Consider the following 21,522-nt stretch of genomic DNA (forward strand, 5'->3'; position numbering starts at 1 on the left):
ATTTTTAATTAACTAACGCCATTGGGAGTTGGGACCACGACCACCAGTATTTACTATTCTGTGGATTGGACATGGGGGAACAAGAGGTCTGTTCTGGACCCAAAGCGGAGACAGTTTACTATTCAATGTTTATTTAACGTGAAAAAAATTAAAAAATGAATGAGTTCAGACCCGATTAAAAAATTTAATTTAACATTAAAAAATTATCAAACTGTGAATTGTTGCCTGGTGAATCGTCCTCAGAAAATTAAAACAATTAGTCGCTGCCTGGTGAATAGTCCTGAGTCTGTTGCGCATCGTTGTTGCTCAACACTCTATGAAGAGCGATCGCTGCCTGGTGAATAGTGTGCGGCAGACAAATGCTCATGCTCGCTATAGTGTGCTGCCGGTGAATAGTGTGCTCATGCTCGCTATCCGGGCGCTGTCTTTCCAGGCGCTATCTTTTCAACAAATGCCACAGCCAGCAGACAAATTTATGCTATCCATCTGCCAAAACGAAAACTGGTGTTGTCTCGCTGTCCTTCTCTGTTGCTATAAAAATGTCAATGTGTGCCGACAAACAGTGAAAAAGACAATGATCGACATAAAGCCAAATAAAAACCTAAAACTGAAGTCTACAAACTAAAAACCACACTGCAAAAAATTTGAAATCCGGAAATATCACAGGAACTGTTTCCGATTTTGCAAGATCCATTTCCAAATTCAGGGATGCGTTTCTGGCCAACAGTGATCCGCCACGTTGCCGGTTCTTGGAAGGATCTAGGTGGATCCGGATCCGGATCAGATCCGTGGATCCTAGACCATGGAGTGCCGGATCCGGTAACATAGAGTTTACCATGTTCACGTGGATTTGATTAGCTAGTTAGCTCCACTCACTAGAGACATCTACATTGCAATTTTCTACTTTCACCCAACATCTCATTTTGTCATTCATAATGATTTAGTAGGGGATCCTTACCTGGATCTCTATGTCGACTGCTTTATTTTATAGTTGTGAGCAAGGCCTTCCTCTTAGGTGACTTCACTGCTTGCATTAGAGCTCACTCGATTCCTTTCCATGATTTTTTGGGGACATGTATGCAGGAAATTGACCAGAATCAATAGGCCTTTTGCTCACTCTCCAATTGTAATGCTCCCATGATCATCTGCTTGGTGTTTTACTCTATCTGTTACCCTTGTAACCTGAGTTTTGCAAATTTTCTTTCCATTCTATTTCCTGTATGTTTGGTATGCATCACTAAATGCTTTCTACCATGCACTGTTGTCATGCACTATGGTATAAACACATAAGTATGCTATTATTTATGATGCATGTCTAGCAATCATAATTATATAATTTATTACACCAAAATTTCAATTAAACATTTAAATTAACACTTATATGATCTATAGATGCGCACTGGCTACAGACCACTAGCGTTCCTCCTAGCCAAATACCATGCTGCTCATTTTCTCTCAACAGTGGGTCACCTTCAAGTTGGGGCTTCGACTCCATGAGGCAATAGCTTACTCAAAACTGGGTATATGTCCAGTTCCATAATAAAAAGGGCCATTCTACCAAACCCTAGAAATATCCAACCAATAGGCCCACACCCCTCATTAGCCCCACACCCAAGTGGTGCACCCCCTTCTTTGCTCTTGTAGTTTTTTGGGCTATGCCAATATCTCCAAGGTGTCTACCTCAGCCAAGTAGGGATGTCTCAGATTCCTATGGCTCCAAGAGTTCCTGCTGCGCTCAAGGGTCTTCAAGTCCTCAAACTGGGGATCTGTCCCACTTGTCACAAGGTCATCCCTTGTTTTCCATTAAGGTGTCTAGTCCCTTCCCCCCTAGCCATATCCTATAGAATGTATGTTCCATAGTCCCAACATCCTTATTTTTAAGTGCATGTCCCTCTCTTGACACATGGCACCTCTTATAGTCACTCGATGGACTTTAGTTAAAAGCATGTGCACTTTAATAATTATTAAGTTGTACAAAGCCCCCTTTTAATATTCATGGAGTCTTAGCTTGCCAAATTGTTTTCGTTGTTAGAATTCTTTTAAACCTAGTTTTTGATATTTTATTCCTATTAGATTAATGATCCACTGATTAAATGCATAAATAGGTTCATTAACACAGAATTTTAGTAGAAGCAAAATTTATCAATGTCAATTATGAAAAGCCAACACAACAAATTCTACCCAATCATAGTTCTTCATTAAATTCATTAGAACTTACTTGGGTTCCCTTCCTAGGAAAATGGTCCAATTGAGGAAATCCATACAACATTGGATTTGATCTAGCTGATCAAGCCTTCCTTGGTTGATCTGAATCTCCTTCTTGTACTCTTCCTCAATCTTGTGTTGTTGTATGGTGTGTCTTCTCCTTCTCCCGAGCAATGGTAATGGATCCAATAAAGGAAGTTGGTCAGTTCATAATTGAGCTGAGGCATGCAACACAACATGTGGTGAGGACGGACATGACATAGTTAGATATGAATTGAGATATGTTTCAAATGATGAAGTACAACTATAGGGATACATAGATTCAAATTGGTCAGAGTGTTGAAGACAAGAAAAGCACATTAGGATGATGATTTAGTTTGGATTTTGCTTGGGCAGGAAGCAAATATCTGTCGCACTCAAGATTGTTGAGGCCGAGTGTATTGAAGCTTGGTTGGCGAGTTGTGAAGTAGTGTGGCTTCAAAAGTTGCTCGCAAGGTTGTTTGATCAGATGGATTCTGCTTGGGCAGGAAGCAAACATCTGTCGCACTCCGGATTGTTGAGATCGAGTGTATTGAAGCTTGGTTGGCGAGTTGTGAAGTAGTGTGGCTTCAAAAGTTGTTCGCAAGATTGTTTGATCAGATGCTAGAGACAATCATGATGATAGGTTGAAGCACATTGAGATCAAGTACTGAGATATGGTATAGATGGGAGTAGTGAGGATACAATGCATTTCTACAAACGAGCAGGATCCCTGACATTCTCACAAATCCTTTGTCCTGGGATGGAGTTTTTATACTTTAGGGACAAGATTAGAGTGGTTGAGAATGCTTCCCTTGGCTAAAGGTAGTGTTGATGTTGTAGCATCAAGGGGCGTAGATTCTACCTATGTTAGGATATTGACCGGTCATGGGAATTGACTGGAGGCCATGTAAATGTGGCTAGGGAGCTTGGCCCATATAGCATCAAGGCCTAGAGTTACCTGATCATATTGCCAATGGTTATGTGGCTAGTGGGTTGAGTGAGTGCCTATAGCATTGGGCAAGTAATTTTCCATTCAATAGCATGTGGTAACATGTGGGAATGGTAAATGGGCCCAGGGTTTCACCATGTGTTAGGGGGTGCCTAATTCCAAGTGACGACTTGGTGGATTGGTGAAACAAGGACTAGTCTTATGTTAGGGGGTGCCTGACCAACCAATGGGTAATTGGCTTGTGGGTGACTAGATCCTTTGCAAAGGGGATATGTCTAGTGGGTGACTAGATTCCTTTGCATGACGCTGATGCAGGATGCTTTCCACATAGTTTTGGTATAGAACATGGTTGGTCTTCATCATTTATTTTAGCCCTCCAAAATCAAAAGAAATGATAGATATGAATTGTATTTCAAGTCGGTTTCGAAAGGGGTAAATTAAATTTCAGTGTTCCATGGGGTCGTGTCCCCCCACCTGGGGTTTGGGTTTCCTAGCTCCCTCACGCTCCGGGGACTTGGGGATGTTTCCCCACGCTCCCAAAAAACAGGCTACGCGAGGAAACTTGAAAGGGGTCGTTTCCTCCATTTTTGGGGCCGTTTCCTCCAATTGGGGCCGTTTCCTAGGCAAAAGGGGTCTTGAGGGGTCGTTTCCCTAGAAAAAAATTTCAATTTTTTTATGAAACAAAAAATTTTTAATTTTTAATATTTGTTGATCGACTGTGAAGGGTTTACATTATGTTCATTTCACATTTCATTTTCAATTTGCTCCTTCGTTGAACTGAACACTGCCGCCATCGCCAAATGGCCTTCTCTCTGCTCCTTCATTGAATGGAACACTGTCGCTGATGTATCAGACTTGACTTTTATATTATTCAATATTCAATGTTCATAGTTGTAAGTGGAACATCAATATGGTTTAAAGTTTAAAGTTTAAAACTTTAACATTTATAATTTTATAATTTATTTTCATTGTGCATTGTTAGTAAGTTAGTAGACTAGTAGTTACACTGTACAGTTACAAACTTACATGTATGATGTATGATTATAATTTATATGATAATGATATCAATGATCATGCGTTTTGTTTTAAATTTGTTTCAATTATATGATTTATCGATTTATATTTTATATTTATAATTTTTTAAAACCCTGACGTCCCCCCACGTTTCCTAAAAATTGGTGGGGAGCTTTTCCCTAGGCCGCTCCTGCGTATCCTTGTTCCCTCGCCTCCTCGTCCCGGAAACTTGGTGGAACATTGTTAAATTTTCGAAATTTAAAGCATTTGTTTCCACAAAGTCAAGTTGGCTAGCATCCTTGTCACACCTATTTGGGCTCATGAGACGACTATATATATGCTATTTGTCCTCAATTGACCAATTCGGACCACTCAAGCATCATACCTTCTGCTCATCTATGCGAAGGAGAAAGGAGAGAAACAGTCCAAAGTTTGACCAGTCTAGTCCAAGCATTGACCAAGCATCTTGTCTCTGTTTTGACTCTGTTTGACTTTGCACGTGTGGAAAAAGGCCAAAAATTTTCTAAGCATTTTGTTGGGCAGCAGATGGAATTTTCTGTGGAGCATGAGGCCGAAATTCGGTCTAGTTGACCAAAGTTGACAGAAATCTCTGAGCAGATGTTTGACAGGATATTGTGGACAGTTTGACCAGAGGTTTGACCTGGGTCATGTTGCTGGTCAGTTTGACTTTATTTTGACTGGAAATATCAGATTGTGTTTCTTGTTGAATTGGATAATTTCTCTAAGAAAAGGTTGCTGGGTTTTTCCCTAGAAGAGGGTTTTCCCAGGACAAAACTTGTGTCTTTGTGCGTTACTGTTCTATTGTCATCTCTTCTGTCCTATTGCATTTTATGGTTGAATTTCTGAAGTATAATTGCTTAATGATAATCTGGAAGTGCTAAGATAATTTTCAATATCATTAGAAGTAATTATCAGTTCCAGGAGTAGTGCTTGTATCTATTGCACTTGAAAAATCTACATGATGGTGGTGGTGACATGTAGGATGACTGTTCGTTTTATTTGGCTGACTAAAAGGGTAGTCTAGTCTTGGATGCAACCAATTGTCTAGATGTTTTCTACCTTTGATATCAAAATGGAGGTAATGGCGACCAAATGGAGCATGGTGATTAATTCCAAGTGTGCTGGAGGAGAGCAATAATTAGTTGTTCACTGAAGACAACACATATCCCTTGGTCACCTACCTAAATAACCAGTGAGCATCATTGTTAGTGAACAAGGGTTTTAGTGTATGGATGAGCACCCATATATGGCCTTCATCTGGAACAAAAATTCTGTAATTGTTAGTTGAATTCTTTCTTGTAAAAGTATTGATGTTTCTCATTGAGTGGGTTGGGCAGGGGTGAATTCCAACATTCATGGCCCAGCAATTAAGCAACTGGTATTATGCTTGTTATTCCTCTGATCACAGTTTAAGTAAATTTTGTATTTTGTACTAGATCTTGACACTCTTCAACTTTATAGTAACTGTCTAGAAGATTTTCTCTCCTTTCTTTTAATTTATTGGGAATTTCTATTCTTTGTTGTGTTACTATACTTTTCAAATATGAGTTGCTAGTTTCAACTTGTTTAAAATTTGTGTGCAAACATGATGATTGAACTTTGAGTTGTGTATGCATACAGGGTGTCTTAGAACAAAAGCTAAGGGCACATTTAGGGTCGTTTGGCATCACAGGGAACCTTGCACTTCAACCCATGTATACATTGTCAGGTACAGATTGGCGTGTTTCATATCACTGATTGGATTTTTAAATTATAGTAAAAGTTAGATTGCAGTTAGATGTCAAAGAAATGCATGGAGTTTTAACACACTATTGGTTTTTGTTTAGGTGGTCAGAAAAGTCGGGTAGCTTTTGCCAAAATTACCTTCAATAAACCTCATATTCTTCTGTTGGATGAGCCTTCAAACCATCTTGTGAGTATAGACTTTCCCTTACCTTTTTGAATTTCCTATGTTTCTTATCATGTCCGTTCAATGATGAATAGAGTGTACATGTGTTCTCATACAGATTTACATGGTCGATACTATGCACTTTTGTTTATGCTGATTCTATGTTATAAGCATCCCTTTTTGTGATCTCAATTGTCCTGAGAGATTGATGCCATTGTTGAACAAAGAGCAACGCCTTTGAAATCTGCTTCTGAATGCAAGAATCCTTAGAACTAATTGTTTTTAATCTCTCTGAAATTTAATCTTCTTCTGCATGCAAGAACTTTTACCTGAGACAGGGAGATATGTTGATCATGATGTAGAGTTGAAATATTCAATTGATGAGCATGTAGACCCATTTTTCGACATGTAGTTAGACCTACTCATCATCATATCAATAGTGTGATCATTGATGAAACACTCAACTTTGTATTCATAATCGTCCTTTTTGTATAAAGCATGATGCATCATGATTTCAGTGTTTAGATTTATAAATTATCTAATTCTTTCAGTTCTAATGTTGTGATTCATGAATGGTTTTGGTTTTAATCTTTGAATACGTTTTCTAAAATTTAAAAATATTATTTTATTTTATGTATTTGTATCTGGATCTCAACTTTCAAAAGTATGGTGGATCCATATACAAATATCTATTCGTTTCCATTTCTTGGTAACTTAGCCTTTCAGCCTTGGGAATTCCTCATATGCCATGAGGAGGGGTTGCATTAGTACCTTCACAATGATGATGAAGAAAAGCATCTTCCAACACTCTCCTCTACATCTACTTCTATATTTAGTGCCAAGTAAAAGTCTTTTCTCTTTTTTAGCTTTCCCTTCTCAAGTCTCCCTTTCTTACTCTCTTTTCATTTATTTCATTTGTATCACATTATCTTTTAGTTGTTAGGGGTAGCCTTGGAACTCCCAGATTATGTTGTAATTGTTGAGTTTTATAGATTTTCTAATTAGATAATTACTTTCCAATGATTTCTTCATTAATACATCATAAGTTACATTCATCATTAAACAATTATACATAGAAAATATCAATAGTAAAACAATAATGACAATAGGATATTGAAGAGAACCAAAAACAAGAGACAAAATTTTACCCTGGGAAAACCTTAACTAGGGAAAAACCCATCAATATTTTCTTAGGAGAGATTCTTCAATTCAACAAAAATTACAATCTGAGTTTCATAAGACAACTTGGGAACTCCTAGGGCTAGTCCAACCCTTCTCCCATAAACAAAAATTTCTTTTTCTACCTTGCTGGTCTCTCCACATGCCTAAGCCAACTCAGTCTTCTCTTCTTAATGCGTGAAGCTTCTTGGTCCTCTCTAGACCTAAGGCCTGGTCTCAAAACAAGTTCTTGTCTTCCTGTTGCTTATCTCGACTATCCAAAATTTAGGTTGAGGTCTCTTCTGCTTACAAATTGAGGCTCTCAATGTCCTTTAGGGCTTCAGCCCTCCCACAGGCACATATACAGACACAGGAACTTCAACCCTCTTAACTCAGAAATCTTTCTTTTTGCATGAGTGAACAAAGATATTAGTAGATGATGATCCTTCAAATTGATGATTGAATGGAGTAGGTCGAGTGCTCCTTTTATATTGATTTGGAGTATCCCAAGAGGGGTGATCTTAATTTGGGCCGACTTGCCTTTTGGAGGAAAAATTCAAGATTTAAATTCCTTTCTCATTAGGAGCCGACTTGAGTAACTCAATTTCCCTTTTTTGAGCTGACTTGAATATCAACTGAAGCTACAATAAAATCAACACTCCCTCTTAGCTAGGAGGGTATTCACCTTGACTTCCTCAGATGTACATTTTGTTGAAACAATTTCTCCATACCAAGAAAAGATTGAAAGAGCTAGCTATGTTGATGTATCCATCCACTTCGTGTTCTCTTCCAACACCATGTGGAAAGCATCCTACATCAGCATCATGCAAAGGGGTCTAGTTACCCACTAGTCACATCTCCTTTGCAAAGGATCTGGTCACCCACAAGCCAATTACCCATTGGATGGCTAGATATCCCTTGACACAAGACTAGTCCTTGTTTCACCAACCCACCAAGTCGTCACTTGGAACATTGTTAGGTACCCCCTGACAAACAGTGAAACCTTGGGCCCATTTACCATTCCCACATGTTGTCACATGCTATTGAATGGTAAAAATACTTTCCGATGCTATGAGGCACTCACTTAACCCACTAGCCAAGTAACCCTTGGCAATATGGTCATGTAACCCTTGACTGGGGGAGCACTTTGGGCCATGAAGCTCACTGGGTCAATCTCCCTACTCAAATTACATGGCTCCCAGTCACTACCCATGACCTGGTCAATACCCTTGACTTAGGGAGAATCTCCGCTCCTTGATGCTACAACATCAACACTCCCTTTAACCAAGGGAAGCATTCTCAACCACTCCAAGCTTGTCCTTGAAGTAAACAAACTTCATCCCATGACAGAGGCCTTTTGACAATGTCAACAACTGACTTGTTTGTAGAAATTTATTGGAGCCTTACTTCTCCCTTCTATACCATGTTCCGAATGTATTGGTACCATGATCTCAATGTGCTTCGACCCGTCATAACGGTCGCCTCCTGCACCTGATCAAGCAATCCTGTGAGTATCCTCCGCAACCACTCTGCTTCATAGCTTGCCAAACAAGCTGCAATATATAGATGTTCGCTTCCTTCTTATCCAAGGTATCATAGCAGAAGTGAAAACCACATCTCGATGTGCTCTTTTTGTCTTCAATACTTCCTACCCAATCAAAATCTGTGAATCCTTGTAGTTGTATTTCATCATTTGAGACATATCTCAATCCATATCCAATTGTACCATGCTGGTACCTCAACACGTCCTATATTGCTTGTCTTAGCTCAACCATAAGCTAACCAACTTCCTTCATTTGATCCATCACTATAGTTGCTTTCCGATCATTCTAATAGATTTGTTGAGGAAATTTTGGCTGCTCCCTCTGCCACTTATCTTCATTAGATTGGTAACCATGGGAATGGCCATGTACTTATTGTGCATCATACCAAATCTTTGAAGAATTGTAACAATATACTTCCTTTGACCAAGGAATATCTCACTCGGCTTCTGCCATACTTGTAGTTCCAAGAAGTAATGTTTCAAATCTAGATTCTTCATCTTGAACTCAAAGGTCAACTCCCTCTATTACTGAAGTAGGGCTTGCATGTTCCCTCCATCATGGAAGTAAATCCTCCTGCCACTGATGCTCCCACTATGACATGAGTCCTACTCCTGTAAAAAACAAGTCATATAATAACAAGATCAACCCAAACTCATCAAATATTCATCAATCATGTCCGAGGTCCATACAAAGCTTTCTTCAGTTTGCATATGTGAGATTCCTTCTCGTGTACCTCAAAGCCCTGAGGTAACTCTATGTACACTTCTTCAATCATTCTATCGAGAAAAGCGGTCTTTACATCCATTTGATGTAATCTCCAACAAAACAAAATAGAAATAATAGTTCTAACAGAAGTATACCTGACAATAGGAGCAAATGTCTCCTCATAGTCCTTTCCCTCTTTCTAGGAGAACCCTCACGAATTTTGTTTGGTACTTCTCTATGTTGCCGTTTACCACATACTTGATCCACTTGGAAGTCACCATAGACTTCTTTTTGTTGGAGAATCAAGTACAGAAACAATTAAAACAATTATCCTTCCTTAATAGCTTCTTGTGAACTTATATTAGCTTCTTATTATTCTTTATTAGATTCTTTTCATCAAACAATTATCAAGGCCATAAACCATGAAGATCATAAAAGACAATGGACATAAGATGTAGGCTCCAATCTAGGGCAAAACCCCTCTAAGGGGAAAACCCAAAAATAATTTCTTCTCTTCTAATAGAATCAGATCAAATAAGAAATTCAAGGCCCAAAGACCAAAACCAAGTCCACTCACAAGCCCCAAGTCAACCCTCCTTCCAAGCTTTTCAACAAGTCAAAGTCTCCACAAGTCAATGATGGTCAAACCCTTTCAAAGTTGGTCAAACTTCAGATTTGACCCTTGCAACATCATTTTGGCCTTTTGCAACATACCTACAATTTTTGGCCCTCCTGCAACTCTGAAATTCGCACTTGCGGGAGCTTTTAGGTTAGATTTCCTTCTCCTTTGACCTAGCTTTCTCTCTCCTTTTATTTTTCGCTAATTTTACTCCTCCTTTCTCAGGGGATCGAACTTGCTTGATGTGTGGGTCAAATGAAGTCGGGCTGCTCTTATATATACCCATCTAAATAGGTTGAATTGCCCCAAACAGGGTCAACTTGAAGAGGGAGGGTTGACTTGGCTTTGTATGGACAAAAATGATATTTTGACTTAAAACAAAATTCTTTTTCCACTTTCTTATCAAACTCCAAATGGGACTTGACTCCAAGATGTATGAAAAATATATTTTTGACTTGACAAACCCTAGAAGCATGAAGAACATGCTTGACCTAGTAGACAAATCAATTCGAGCATGAAACCCATGTTTAAAATAATAATTCTTTTTCTTCTTTTTACAAAAATATACAATGTCATAAGTACAAAGGTAATTATGAAGACCAATCTAGTTACATTTTCCAACACTCCCTCTTAACTAGGGAGGTATTCATAATTACATAGTCACTACAAGGATTCTTTCAAATTGAAATATTCTCATAAGGAGAGTTGGATTGATAAGCCATTCTCAAGCATCTACATCATAACCAACATTGTCAACATAGCAAGGCCTTGACTACCATCCTCTATCTATCCACTAGAATAGAGCATAATGCTGGGAGGTTTTATGTGAGGCACCACACTACCTCTCAAGGCATATACCCCATTCAGATGTTCACTAGGTATGCCCTTCAAGGACTATTCTTATCTTGGATTCCTAATCCTCAAAGGATATCAATCCTTTTTTGACCACTTGTCTTCGATACCTTGTCCAATCCTCAAAGAGTGTCGATCCATGGGATTACTTCCTATTTTGGATTTCCAATCCTCAAGGATTACCAATCCCAGATACTTATCCAATCCTCCATTCTTGTTCCTAGTGCCTTCACTAGACTTACGACTGTTAGTCCCGGTCTAGTGCATGACACATGGAGAATATGATGTCCATCATCACTCCCTCTCAACCAAAGAGGAGATCCTCATTCCCTCTTAATTAAGGAATAGATCCTTGAACCTTCTCAAACATTTAAGGAGACTTCTTACTCCCTCTCAATCATAGAGGAGATTCCTTACTTCCTTTTAACTAGGAAGACACAACCACAAGCCCTTTAGCTTGTCTCAAATTTCATTACTACATTAGTTATTGGTTCTTTCATGGAGATCTTCAAGTAGTTGCATGGCTTCTCCTTTCCTTTGCATCTCATCATATTGAGCTTTTATCTTTTTTGGATGTAATGGAGCCAAACTTTTTCTTTAATATGTGACAGGGTTCATGCCATCAACCTTTCATATCACTTTCCTCTAGTCATCATCAACGAAGGCGTTATATTGAGCCAATCAAAGTAGAGCTAGTCGTAGTTCCCTCTAATCATGAAAGTGATCTTCATTTTCATTGAGACATAAACAGCGGGTTATCTTTTTGTAGTGCTACCTTTCAGTCCAAAGATGATGTAGACATCTTGGCCATATAATCCTCCAAGGATTGTCAAAACCATTCACTCAATCCATGTATTTATTGAATTGAGTTCAAAACAAAGAATTGTAGATACACTTGCCTCAACTGCCATTATGCATTTCTGCAACATTCTTCCAAGTAGCAGAACCATATACCAACACATCAATATCATAATTACCTCATCATGATGGCCTTTTGTGAAGATGTCAGATTTTTCTTACTTGTTTCCTTTAAGATCAACATCCTTTCGCATGGTCTATCTCCATATTGTACAAAAATCCTTCTCCATGCTTTCAATTTTCAATCCAAGTGTCCATGGAATGAACTAATCAATAAGCTACAAAATATTCTCCTTGAAGTTGTCATTACCAATCTTCTTTCCAATATCATCATGTCTATGCCATGTTATCTTATGGAAGAGTCTTGATCTTTAGCCATTCCAAAGCATACCAAACTCCTTCCAAGCATCAAGTAACCACATGGAAGACCTCTCATGCTCATGTTATCGAGCACATTCTTACGACCAACTCTTTCTGCAAGATTCTTGTAGACATGAATTCTACCTTCTAGAGAAGAGTTACTAAAGATATGAATACAACCATCTAGTGATCTTTCTTTGAATGAGCTTGCTTCTATCTGTATCGAAGATAAACTTCCCTTTATAAGAGGAGAAAGACTTTAATTCCGTCTTTCAAATCGTAACTTGACCATCATCATCCCTTCATCCTTCAAGATTATTGTTTCCATACTAAATGGAATATATATTAGTCATGTCATAATGCTTCTTCCAAATATTAAAGAACCTCTCCTAAATGATGGTTCTTATTGGAGGATCCTGGTGATCCTTTCTGCAAGATGACTACCTCTAACATTATGTTAGAAAATACTTGGATGAATTGTGATGTGCAAGATGGTCCAAATCTTCTCATTCTTGTCAGCTAGATGACTTCTTCCAAAGCAATTTGATCATGTAGACTCTAAATCCTCTACTATCATATGCTTCCTTATATGATTCCATGTTTCAAAAAACGAAGACTATTCTAGAGAATGCAACGATGCATGCTACTCTAACTACTACTTTCTAATAAAAGAAAGACAAACTGCAAAAAAATCTAATAGAGATGGAGCTTCTTTCAATAATATAGATCCTTGAGATCTTCACCTTTCGGCTTTTTCTCAGGTTCTTCTTTTTCTTCAATTATGTGCACTCCACTCGTTTCCTTCCTTTTGTTGTTTTTCTTGTTTGGACAATCCCTCTTAAAATGTCCATATTCATTGCATCCATAGCATTGTATCTTGGACATATCTTGTTTTCCTTTGGACTTTCCAAACTTCCCTTTCTTCTTCTTGGATTTTACAACAAAGGCTTGAGACTTTTCATTTGGTTCAGTGTCATCCTTTGCCTTCAATATTGTTTCTTCCAAGATACATTGAGCCCATAGTTCATTGAAGGGAGTAGTATCTTTTCTTGAGTAGACACTATTCACAAAATTGCTCCATTTAGATGGCAAAGCCTTTAGTACACAAGTAGTCATTTTTGAATCGGAGATGACTTCCCCAAGCCTCTGCAATTAGTCCCTCAATTATGAGATCTTCATAAGACATGTGGCCATATCTTCATTCTTTGACATCCTTGTTTATATAGTTGATTCATCAAGGATATTTTCTGACCTGAGGTACTTATAGAGTACAATTTCACTAACTTATCATAGATTGCTTTAGATGTACTCAAATCAACAACAAAGGGAATGGGATGATCCTTTATAGATTCAATAAGAATCCTTTGTGTCCTCACTTCTCCCCTCTTGTATCTTTCTAATTCTTGAGTCTCTTCTTTTTCTGGTTCAGTAATTTCGCCAAGAACATAGTCCATGACTTCATTTTCTTTGAGCACCAAATCAATCCTTTTCTTCCATTCTAGAAAGTTTGCTGATCCCCAGAGCTTATTGCTTTCCTTGCAAAACGAGGTCATTTGATTTGTAGATTGAGACATGGAATGTAATATGGTACATACTTGTCGAATGAGTGTCCTTCTAGAATCTTGATGATGCCTTCAACTTTCTTGATGCTCTCAAGATCTTTCAGGAGACATCAAAGACTTTCCTTCAATAGCAAAGAGTCTAGATAGATGTCTTTTCTATATAGTTGATAGGAGTGAGATCAACTTTACAAAAAATGTTTAATTAAGTGTTTTTGGGCCATATAAGGGACCCACACCCTTGGCCGCTTGAGCCTGCTCGAAAAAACGTCTTAACTCGTCGAAACATTGCATTTTTCGGCTGGAATAGCCTCGAAAAGCCACAGCTTTCGACCGAAATAACCTTGAAATGTTGCCGGTTGTACTATACAACATTTTGTAATCGCAAAACATCATACGGTACAACTGATGGCATTTTGGTGAAGTTTGGGTCAAGTTTTAACATTTCAGTACAATTCTGGTACCCATATGCCACCCATGAAGGCGTTTTGTGGAACATAGGGTTGTTGATTTTGGATTGACTATACCAACTTGCTCAGAGCTTTAGTGAGATTTGATACAAAATAGGTTATTAGATTTTACATTGATCCCAATATTGGCATATGACATTGAAGTTTAGGATCCATCCTTGGTGTGTCAAATTAGTTTCATAGTTATGTGGTTGGATGTCCTTACAAATTCAACACTTATATTAGCCTAGAGTGATAGATGATGTGCAACACACAAGGGGAAATTGCATAAAATTATTAAATAGAATATATTTATTATTTATAATTATAATCCTCAAGTTCCCTCGGCTATGCAATCTTTTCAAAGGAACAATCAAATCTACAAGGCGTACAATCCCAAGGCCCAACTTTTAAAATTATAAGCTACAACCATTGTCTCTATTGCTAAACTATGGACGTTGAGCCACACCTATGAATTTGTAAAGTCAAGTGATTGAACCCATTGCCTTGGCATGAAGGGTGGCATTTATACAATGTAGTTGTTCATAAGTTGCAACAACTTTATATTAGAAAGAACCATCTTTGGGTACAAATAACAACTTTTGTAATAAGTTTTGCACCTAACTACCCGGTCACTTGCACAATGGTTGAATTCATTACTGGTCAAGCCTTTGTCATGCCTAGTCTAGTGTTTTATGTCGATGTTGTTATGTTGAGTCTCCAAGTCAAATCTCAGTGGACCTGACTTGAGTTTTGAGATCACCAAGTGTAGTTGGAGTAGACTTGGGCATTGAGTTAACTTTATCTCCCTGTCAATCCTGGGATGGATCATGAAGACTCCAATATTCTTTTGGCTCACTTTTTCCTTATGCCTTATATATATATATATAGTAGATAGAAATAGTTTTTCATATGCATAAATCTTCCAGTGTCAAGGCATAAACAAAGTTATTGCCAAGAAAAACAATGTAGATACAATTACACAAAATTTTGAGAATTATTCGTTGTAATAAATAAGTTCCATAGTTCCATAATAATTGGGATGATAACCAAATAGGTGAAGCCCAGGGCTGGTCCCTTGCAAACATTCCTCATTTCTGTTGAAGTTTCTAAGTTTACTTAGTTAGAAACCCTTGTTGCACTCTATCTGATTTATTCATACCTACTTGTTATTTTTTTCCTTAACAAGTTATGTACAATGTAAATACTAAAAATAAACACTAGTGCATGCTCAACATGATATAGATCAACAACTAAAAGAAACAAGAACAAACACACCATATGACACCATTGTTTTTGGACTAATGTCCCCATAAAAATCCAACGTGGGAAAACCGATGCAACTATCTGAGGGTTTTCTTATTAAGCAATATCAGAGTACAATCTGGGTGCCAAAACTAGCCTACCCAACTGAGAATTTCTTTGGTAGTAATACCTCTCAGTTTCTGACAAATCTACTGGCTGAAACCTCGGATAATCCTTCTGGCAGCTACTCAGCACCAATCTGCCCCAGAAACCCCAACGTCTACCCAATCTGGACTACGTCAGCCTCTCCTAGCCCAGCGTTGGCCCTTCGTCAGCCTATCTTGGCCTGCGTCAGCCCCATGAGGCCTTGCGTCAGCTCTTTGAGCCTCTGCGTCAGCTACGCTGGCCTCTCTGGTGCTTTGCGCAACACTTAGCTGCCTCTACGTGGCCCTGCGTGAGCACTTGCTGCTCCTGTGTCACTCTCTCTGGCTGCTCTGCTGCTCTTCCCGCACTATCTCTGTCTCTCTGTTTCTCTGTACTCAATGCCCCTCAGCTGCTCTCCGATCACTGATTCTATCTCTCTTAGCAAACCCCGCTCTAGAGAATAGAATGACTGATCACTCTGGTGTATTCTTTAAGTGACCCTCAAGCCTCCTCTGATACTTTTCCTGTTGACATTTGAACGGCCGAGAGTAAGTCCCTAATCAATGGCTAAGATTAGATCTGACTTGATCCATGTCTTTTGGACCACTCTAACACAGATTCATATTAATACACATTAATATTTTATTTCCCTAAGTTTAGACTTAGGGACTCCATTAAAAATATTAATTATTTTAATATCTCCTGATATGTTTAGAATTTGCCCAAACCCTTTTTTGGTATTGGAGATCTCATGTGCCCCAACCTCTCCACCAAATTTCGTGGCTAGAGCATATCCGATGCTACCCAAATCAACACTTTCTCTTAGCGAGGACTGTGCTCTAGCAATACTCCTCACTGAGTATTACTCTGATCATCCGGCATCGGTACTTATGCCGATGCTAGGCCTTCCTGCCCAACATCACCTGCACTGTTGCCTTCTGTACTGCTGCCCATGGTTCTGCCACTGCCACTGCTGCATCTGTACGACAACTCCCTCTGCATTTGTGCTGCTGCTGGTCCTTTCTCCCAGCACTGCATCCGCACTGCGCCTCCTCTCATCATGTTGCATCGTGCCGCCCACTGCTGCACTGCAAGTCAGTTACTAAGAAGTAAGTAACTGACCTCCCTGTTGGGCTAGAGACACCCACTGATGCCGAAGCTCCCTCTGCCGCTGAAAAGTGCTCCCTCTCTGACTTTTGCTCTGCTGCAACAACTCTCCTACATCTCGCACCGTTGCACACCTCTCTGTGCCGTCCTACACTAGTGCAACACTCCTGTGCCTCTCGCATTGCTGCAGCCTGCTAGCCTCGCGCTGTCTCGGGAATCTTGCACTGTAGCTCTCTCTTCCGCCCCATCCGCATCTGTCTCTACCCATCCAGCCAGTCTTGCTACTCCTCGTTGGGGCTCCTGTAGCAAGGTCTAATCCAAGAGGCTGGTTACCTCAAGGATCCTATCCCTCATCGCCTATAGTCCACCTGACTACAACTCGATATCTCCCCACTTCCGCTCAAGTGGCGCATGTGCACTCATGGCACAGTCATCGTATGTCAAAACTTCCTTCTCTTCCCGTGTTGGGGCTGCCTTAGTTTTGGAAGAATCTCCCTTACTTTTCTTTCTTGGACACTCGGTTGCATAATGACCCAGCTCCCCACAGTGGAAGCACTTGATCTTGGAGAGATCTTTCTTCTTCCGCTTCTTCTGCTTTCCCTCAGATGCTAGGGCCACATCCTCCTCCTCCTGCTTGACCTTGATCCCTTTGTTGCTACTACTTGTCTTCGACTATCGTCTGATCTCTTCCTGGCGAAGAGCTGCCCACATTTCGTCCCAAGGTGGGAGAGTCCCTCTGCCCAGGATACTTTGAACAAATACTTCCCAATCTTCTGAGACAACATTCAGGGTTGTCCTCACCATAAGCTCCTGATCCGGTGTCGCTCCTGTAGCAGTCAACTGGTCTCGGATCTCATTCAGTCCTTCGAGGAAGGTGTCAGTCGATTGACCCTTCTTCATCTGATACGACCTTATCTGATTCTCAAGTAACATTCTTTTCTGCACGGAAGTATGCTGGTACAGCTTCTTGAGAGCCTCCCACATCTCAAATGCCGTTTCCTTCTTGGCTATATGTGGTACCACATGTTCCTTGACCTCATCAAGGATAATGCACTTGGCCCTCGCCATTGCCTCCTCATACTTGTCATTATCACTATGGTCGATTGGGATAATTATCATCTTCAAGGCGAAGTTCTTGACACGATTCCTGTCAAGCACTGATAAGACTCTGGCCTTCCAGACTGCGAAGTTCGATGCTCCATCCAATCTATCTTGGTCTCTTACCCTGTGTAATGACATGATGCTCCTCTACTTCCCTCCTGGAAGCTCTCTGTTTGACTCCTTTGAGTCTCTATTTCCCGTCTAGAAGTTCTCTTCTGGACTCCCTCCGAGTCCTGATTTCCCTCTTGGAAATCCTTCTGCCGCTTGTCCAGATGCCCCCTACTCTGATCGTCTTTGTGCAACTGCACCGCTGATCCAGGTTCCTCGGCTAGAAACCCTCGGTAACAACTCCTCTGGCCTTGCTCTGTCAGGTACTGTTCTGACTATAGTACCTCACCAGCGCCACTCTGCAATATTTCTGCAGCCTTCTAGACCCCAAAAACTGCCTCTCTGTGAACTGCGTCAGCCCCTCTCTGCCTCACGCTGGCCCTGCGTCACCCCGAATGGGTCTGCGTCAGCCTTGAGAAGCCCTGCGTCAGCAATGCTGGCCTCTCTGAGGCTCTGCGTAGCTTCCGGCTTCCTCTGCGGGGCCTTGGCTGGATTTGCGTCACAATCTTTGGCTTCTATGCTACTAGAAACAACTTTTGTCACCTCGAGACCACTGTTCTCTGCTGCTATTGCTCCACTCAGCTGATGTCTTTTAGTCCTCTTGTGATCTACAACCATGCTCTGATACCATGTTGAAGTTTCTAAGTTTACTTAGTTAGAAACCCTCCATGCACTCTATCTGATTTATTCCTACCTATTTGTTATTTTTTCTTAACAAGTTATTTACAATGTAAACACTAATGCATGCTCAACATATTACAGATCAACAACTAAAGGAAACAAGAACAAACACACCATATGACACCATTGTTTTTGGACTAATGTCCCCGGAAAAACCCAATGTGGGAAAACTGGTGCAGCTATCTGAGGGTTTTCTTATTAAGCAATATCAGAGTACAATCTAGGTGCCGAAACTGGCTTACCCAACAGAGAATTTCCTTGGCAGTAATACCTCTCAGTTTCTGACAAATCTACTGGCTGAAACCCCGGATAATCCTTCCGGCAGCTACTCAGCACCAATCTGCCCCAGAAACCCCAGCGTCTGCCCAATCTGGACTGCATCAACCTCTCCTAGCCCAATGCTGTCTTTGCGTCAGCCTATCTTGGCCTGCGTTAGCCCCAGGAGGCCCTGCGTCAGCTCTCTGAGCCTCTGCATCAGCTATGTTGGCCTCTTTGGTGCTCTGTGCAACACTTAGCTACCTCTGTGTGAGCACTGGCTGCTCCTGTGTCGCTCTCTCTCGCTGCTCTGCTGCTCTCTCGACACTATCTCTGCCTCTCTGTACTCAATGCTCCTTAGCTACTCTCCGATCACTGATTCTATCTCTCTTAGCAAACCCCGCTCTAGAGAATAGAATCACTGATCACTCTGGTGTATTCTCCAAGCGACCCTCAAGCCTCCTCTTATACTTTTCCTGTTGACATTTGAACAACCGAGATTAAGTCCCTAATCAATGGCTAAGATTAGATTTGGCTTGATTCATGTCTTTTGGACCACTCTAACACAGAGTCATATTAATACACATTAATATTTTATTTTCCCTAAGTTTAGACTTAGGGACTCCATTAAAAATATTAATTATTTTAATATCTCATGATCTGTTTAGAATCTGTCCAAACCCTTTCTGGGTATTGGAGATTTCATGTGCCCCAACCTCTCCACCAAATTTCGTGGCTAGAGCACATCCGATGCTACCCCAAATCAACAATTTCAACTCAAGATTATCATTTGATGCTCTCTGTCTGGGATTGATTTTAATTTTTAACTACTTGGTGGTTTCCACAATTATTTTTATGAGATTATATTTATAAAATAATACATGATATTCACTTTTGGGTAAAGCTGTATTGGTGAAGTTACATACTATTAACACAAACAAGAAGGTATTGCCCCTTTTTGTTATGTTTCCCAAGTATTGTCATTGTTTGTGGATGCTGTTTTAATGGAAGCGTGCTAATGACGTAGAGTTTTCTTGTTGCAGGATCTAGATGCTGTCGAGGCACTTATTCAAGGACTCATTCTCTTCCAAGGAGGGGTTTTAATGGTATGCTTTCATTGTTGTCAAACGTTTCTCTGTTAACCTCTTTTCTTCATATGCTATACTTATTATAAGGTTTCCTCCTGATACATTGATTTTGCTTGATCTGCAGGTTAGTCATGATGAACATCTAATTTCTGGAAGTGTTGATCAATTATGGGTGGTATCTCAAGGAAGAGCAACACCTTTTAATGGAACATTTCAGGATTATAAAAAGACCCTCAAGGCAGCATAGCGAAAGGCTTAGCTGTAATGATATTCTATTTCATTTAAAATATTTCATCCATCGTGTCAAGCAGATTTACATGTAAAGTCTACACATCTTGCAATCCAGATACAAAGCCCCGTGGGTAAAGTCAACACACATATAATCAATTGATCCATTATTTTCATTCTTCAATGTGAATGCTTTCAAAATTTTATCTTTTGTCTTCTTTTTATATGTAATATCAGCTCCCAGATTATAATATTAATTACCAGCATCTTATTGGTTTTTCACTCTTAGGGGACTGTGGATGAGTTACAAGTTGTCTCCAGTAAGAATGGCTTACATTTATAGTCTATTGATAACTAATAAAAGCATTAGGCAATTCAAAAGTCTAAATTTTAATATTAGGGTGTTTCCTTCATTGTTATTCATCCATTATGAAGGAAGACCAAAACCACAGCTGAAACAGAGTGTGGATGTAAGTGTAGAACTTAAGTATTGAAGAGTAGGCTGGGGGAAAAGGTATCTAGATGAGTTATACCATGACATATATGCCTTATCATCGGATGCCTTGCAAAGTATCCATGATACTAGAATGCTTAACATGTTCAAAAGGTTGCACTAATGCATGAAAGTGGAGAGTAGTAGAGTTTTTCTTCTGAAAGGTTCATCTCACACAATTCATTCATTATTTCCATTTGTTTGTCAACTTGTAAATGTTATTCTCAACCTTTATAATATAATCGGAGTGACAAACTATGTCAGAGATTATAATGTGACCAACTCAAGATAGCAATTTTATAATGGCTATAATATCATAAACAGGTACTTAAATAGACAAACTATTTTTAGACAGCGAGCTTTGAAGCTTGAATTCATCCTTGGCACTGTTTTAAACTATACGTTGTTATGGTTCTACAAAGCTTTTCTTTTCTCTTTAAATATGCGATAAATTAACATTCCAAAATGGAATATCTATGACCGCTGGTGCAAATTGATGGCATTAATTGGCTGATGTTAGTACTTAGTCGAAAATCTTGATACCACAATTATACAAGTAACGGAATCATTATGTGATTATTACCAAAAATCTGAAAGTCTCCGAGAACTCACGAATCTTTCAAGTCAACGAAAGAGTAATCGCTCAAAGACTTCCTCTCGAACCTAGTTACTTACCCAAAATTGAGGAAGACCAGCAAAGTTTGACGAGTTTGACGAGTTTGACGTGAGATCCCGGAGTCAAGAAACTCTGTAGGATGCTGGGCTTGAATTCACTTTATATATGTATATCAGTGTTGCGAGCATCATGATCGGGATTAAATTGGCGAGAGTCTGAAATCGGGAAAAATAGGGGAAATCGGGAAAAAACAG

The 21,522-nt window shown here is 39.6% G+C and overlaps 1 protein-coding gene across 1 annotated transcript in view; it reads left to right on the top strand.

Annotated features, from left to right (window-relative positions):
- LOC149150402 (ABC transporter F family member 3-like) overlaps positions 1–20,441 on the top strand; it is a 189,169-nt gene extending 168,728 nt beyond the window's left edge. Inside the window, exons 8-11 of the mRNA XM_089438047.1 lie at positions 5,831–5,918; positions 6,037–6,122; positions 19,887–19,949; positions 20,056–20,441. Of these exons, the coding sequence (XP_089294173.1) occupies positions 5,831–5,918; positions 6,037–6,122; positions 19,887–19,949; positions 20,056–20,178 (360 nt within the window). The 3' untranslated portion in view covers positions 20,179–20,441. The remainder of the gene's footprint in view (positions 1–5,830; positions 5,919–6,036; positions 6,123–19,886; positions 19,950–20,055) is intronic.
- Positions 20,442–21,522: the final 1,081 nt, after the last annotated feature.

This window comes from Pinus tabuliformis, chromosome 9 (genome assembly GCF_031772625.1).
Source record: "Pinus tabuliformis cultivar Carrire ecotype Pingquan chromosome 9, CPIR1, whole genome shotgun sequence".
Taxonomy (NCBI): domain Eukaryota; kingdom Viridiplantae; phylum Streptophyta; class Pinopsida; order Pinales; family Pinaceae; genus Pinus; species Pinus tabuliformis.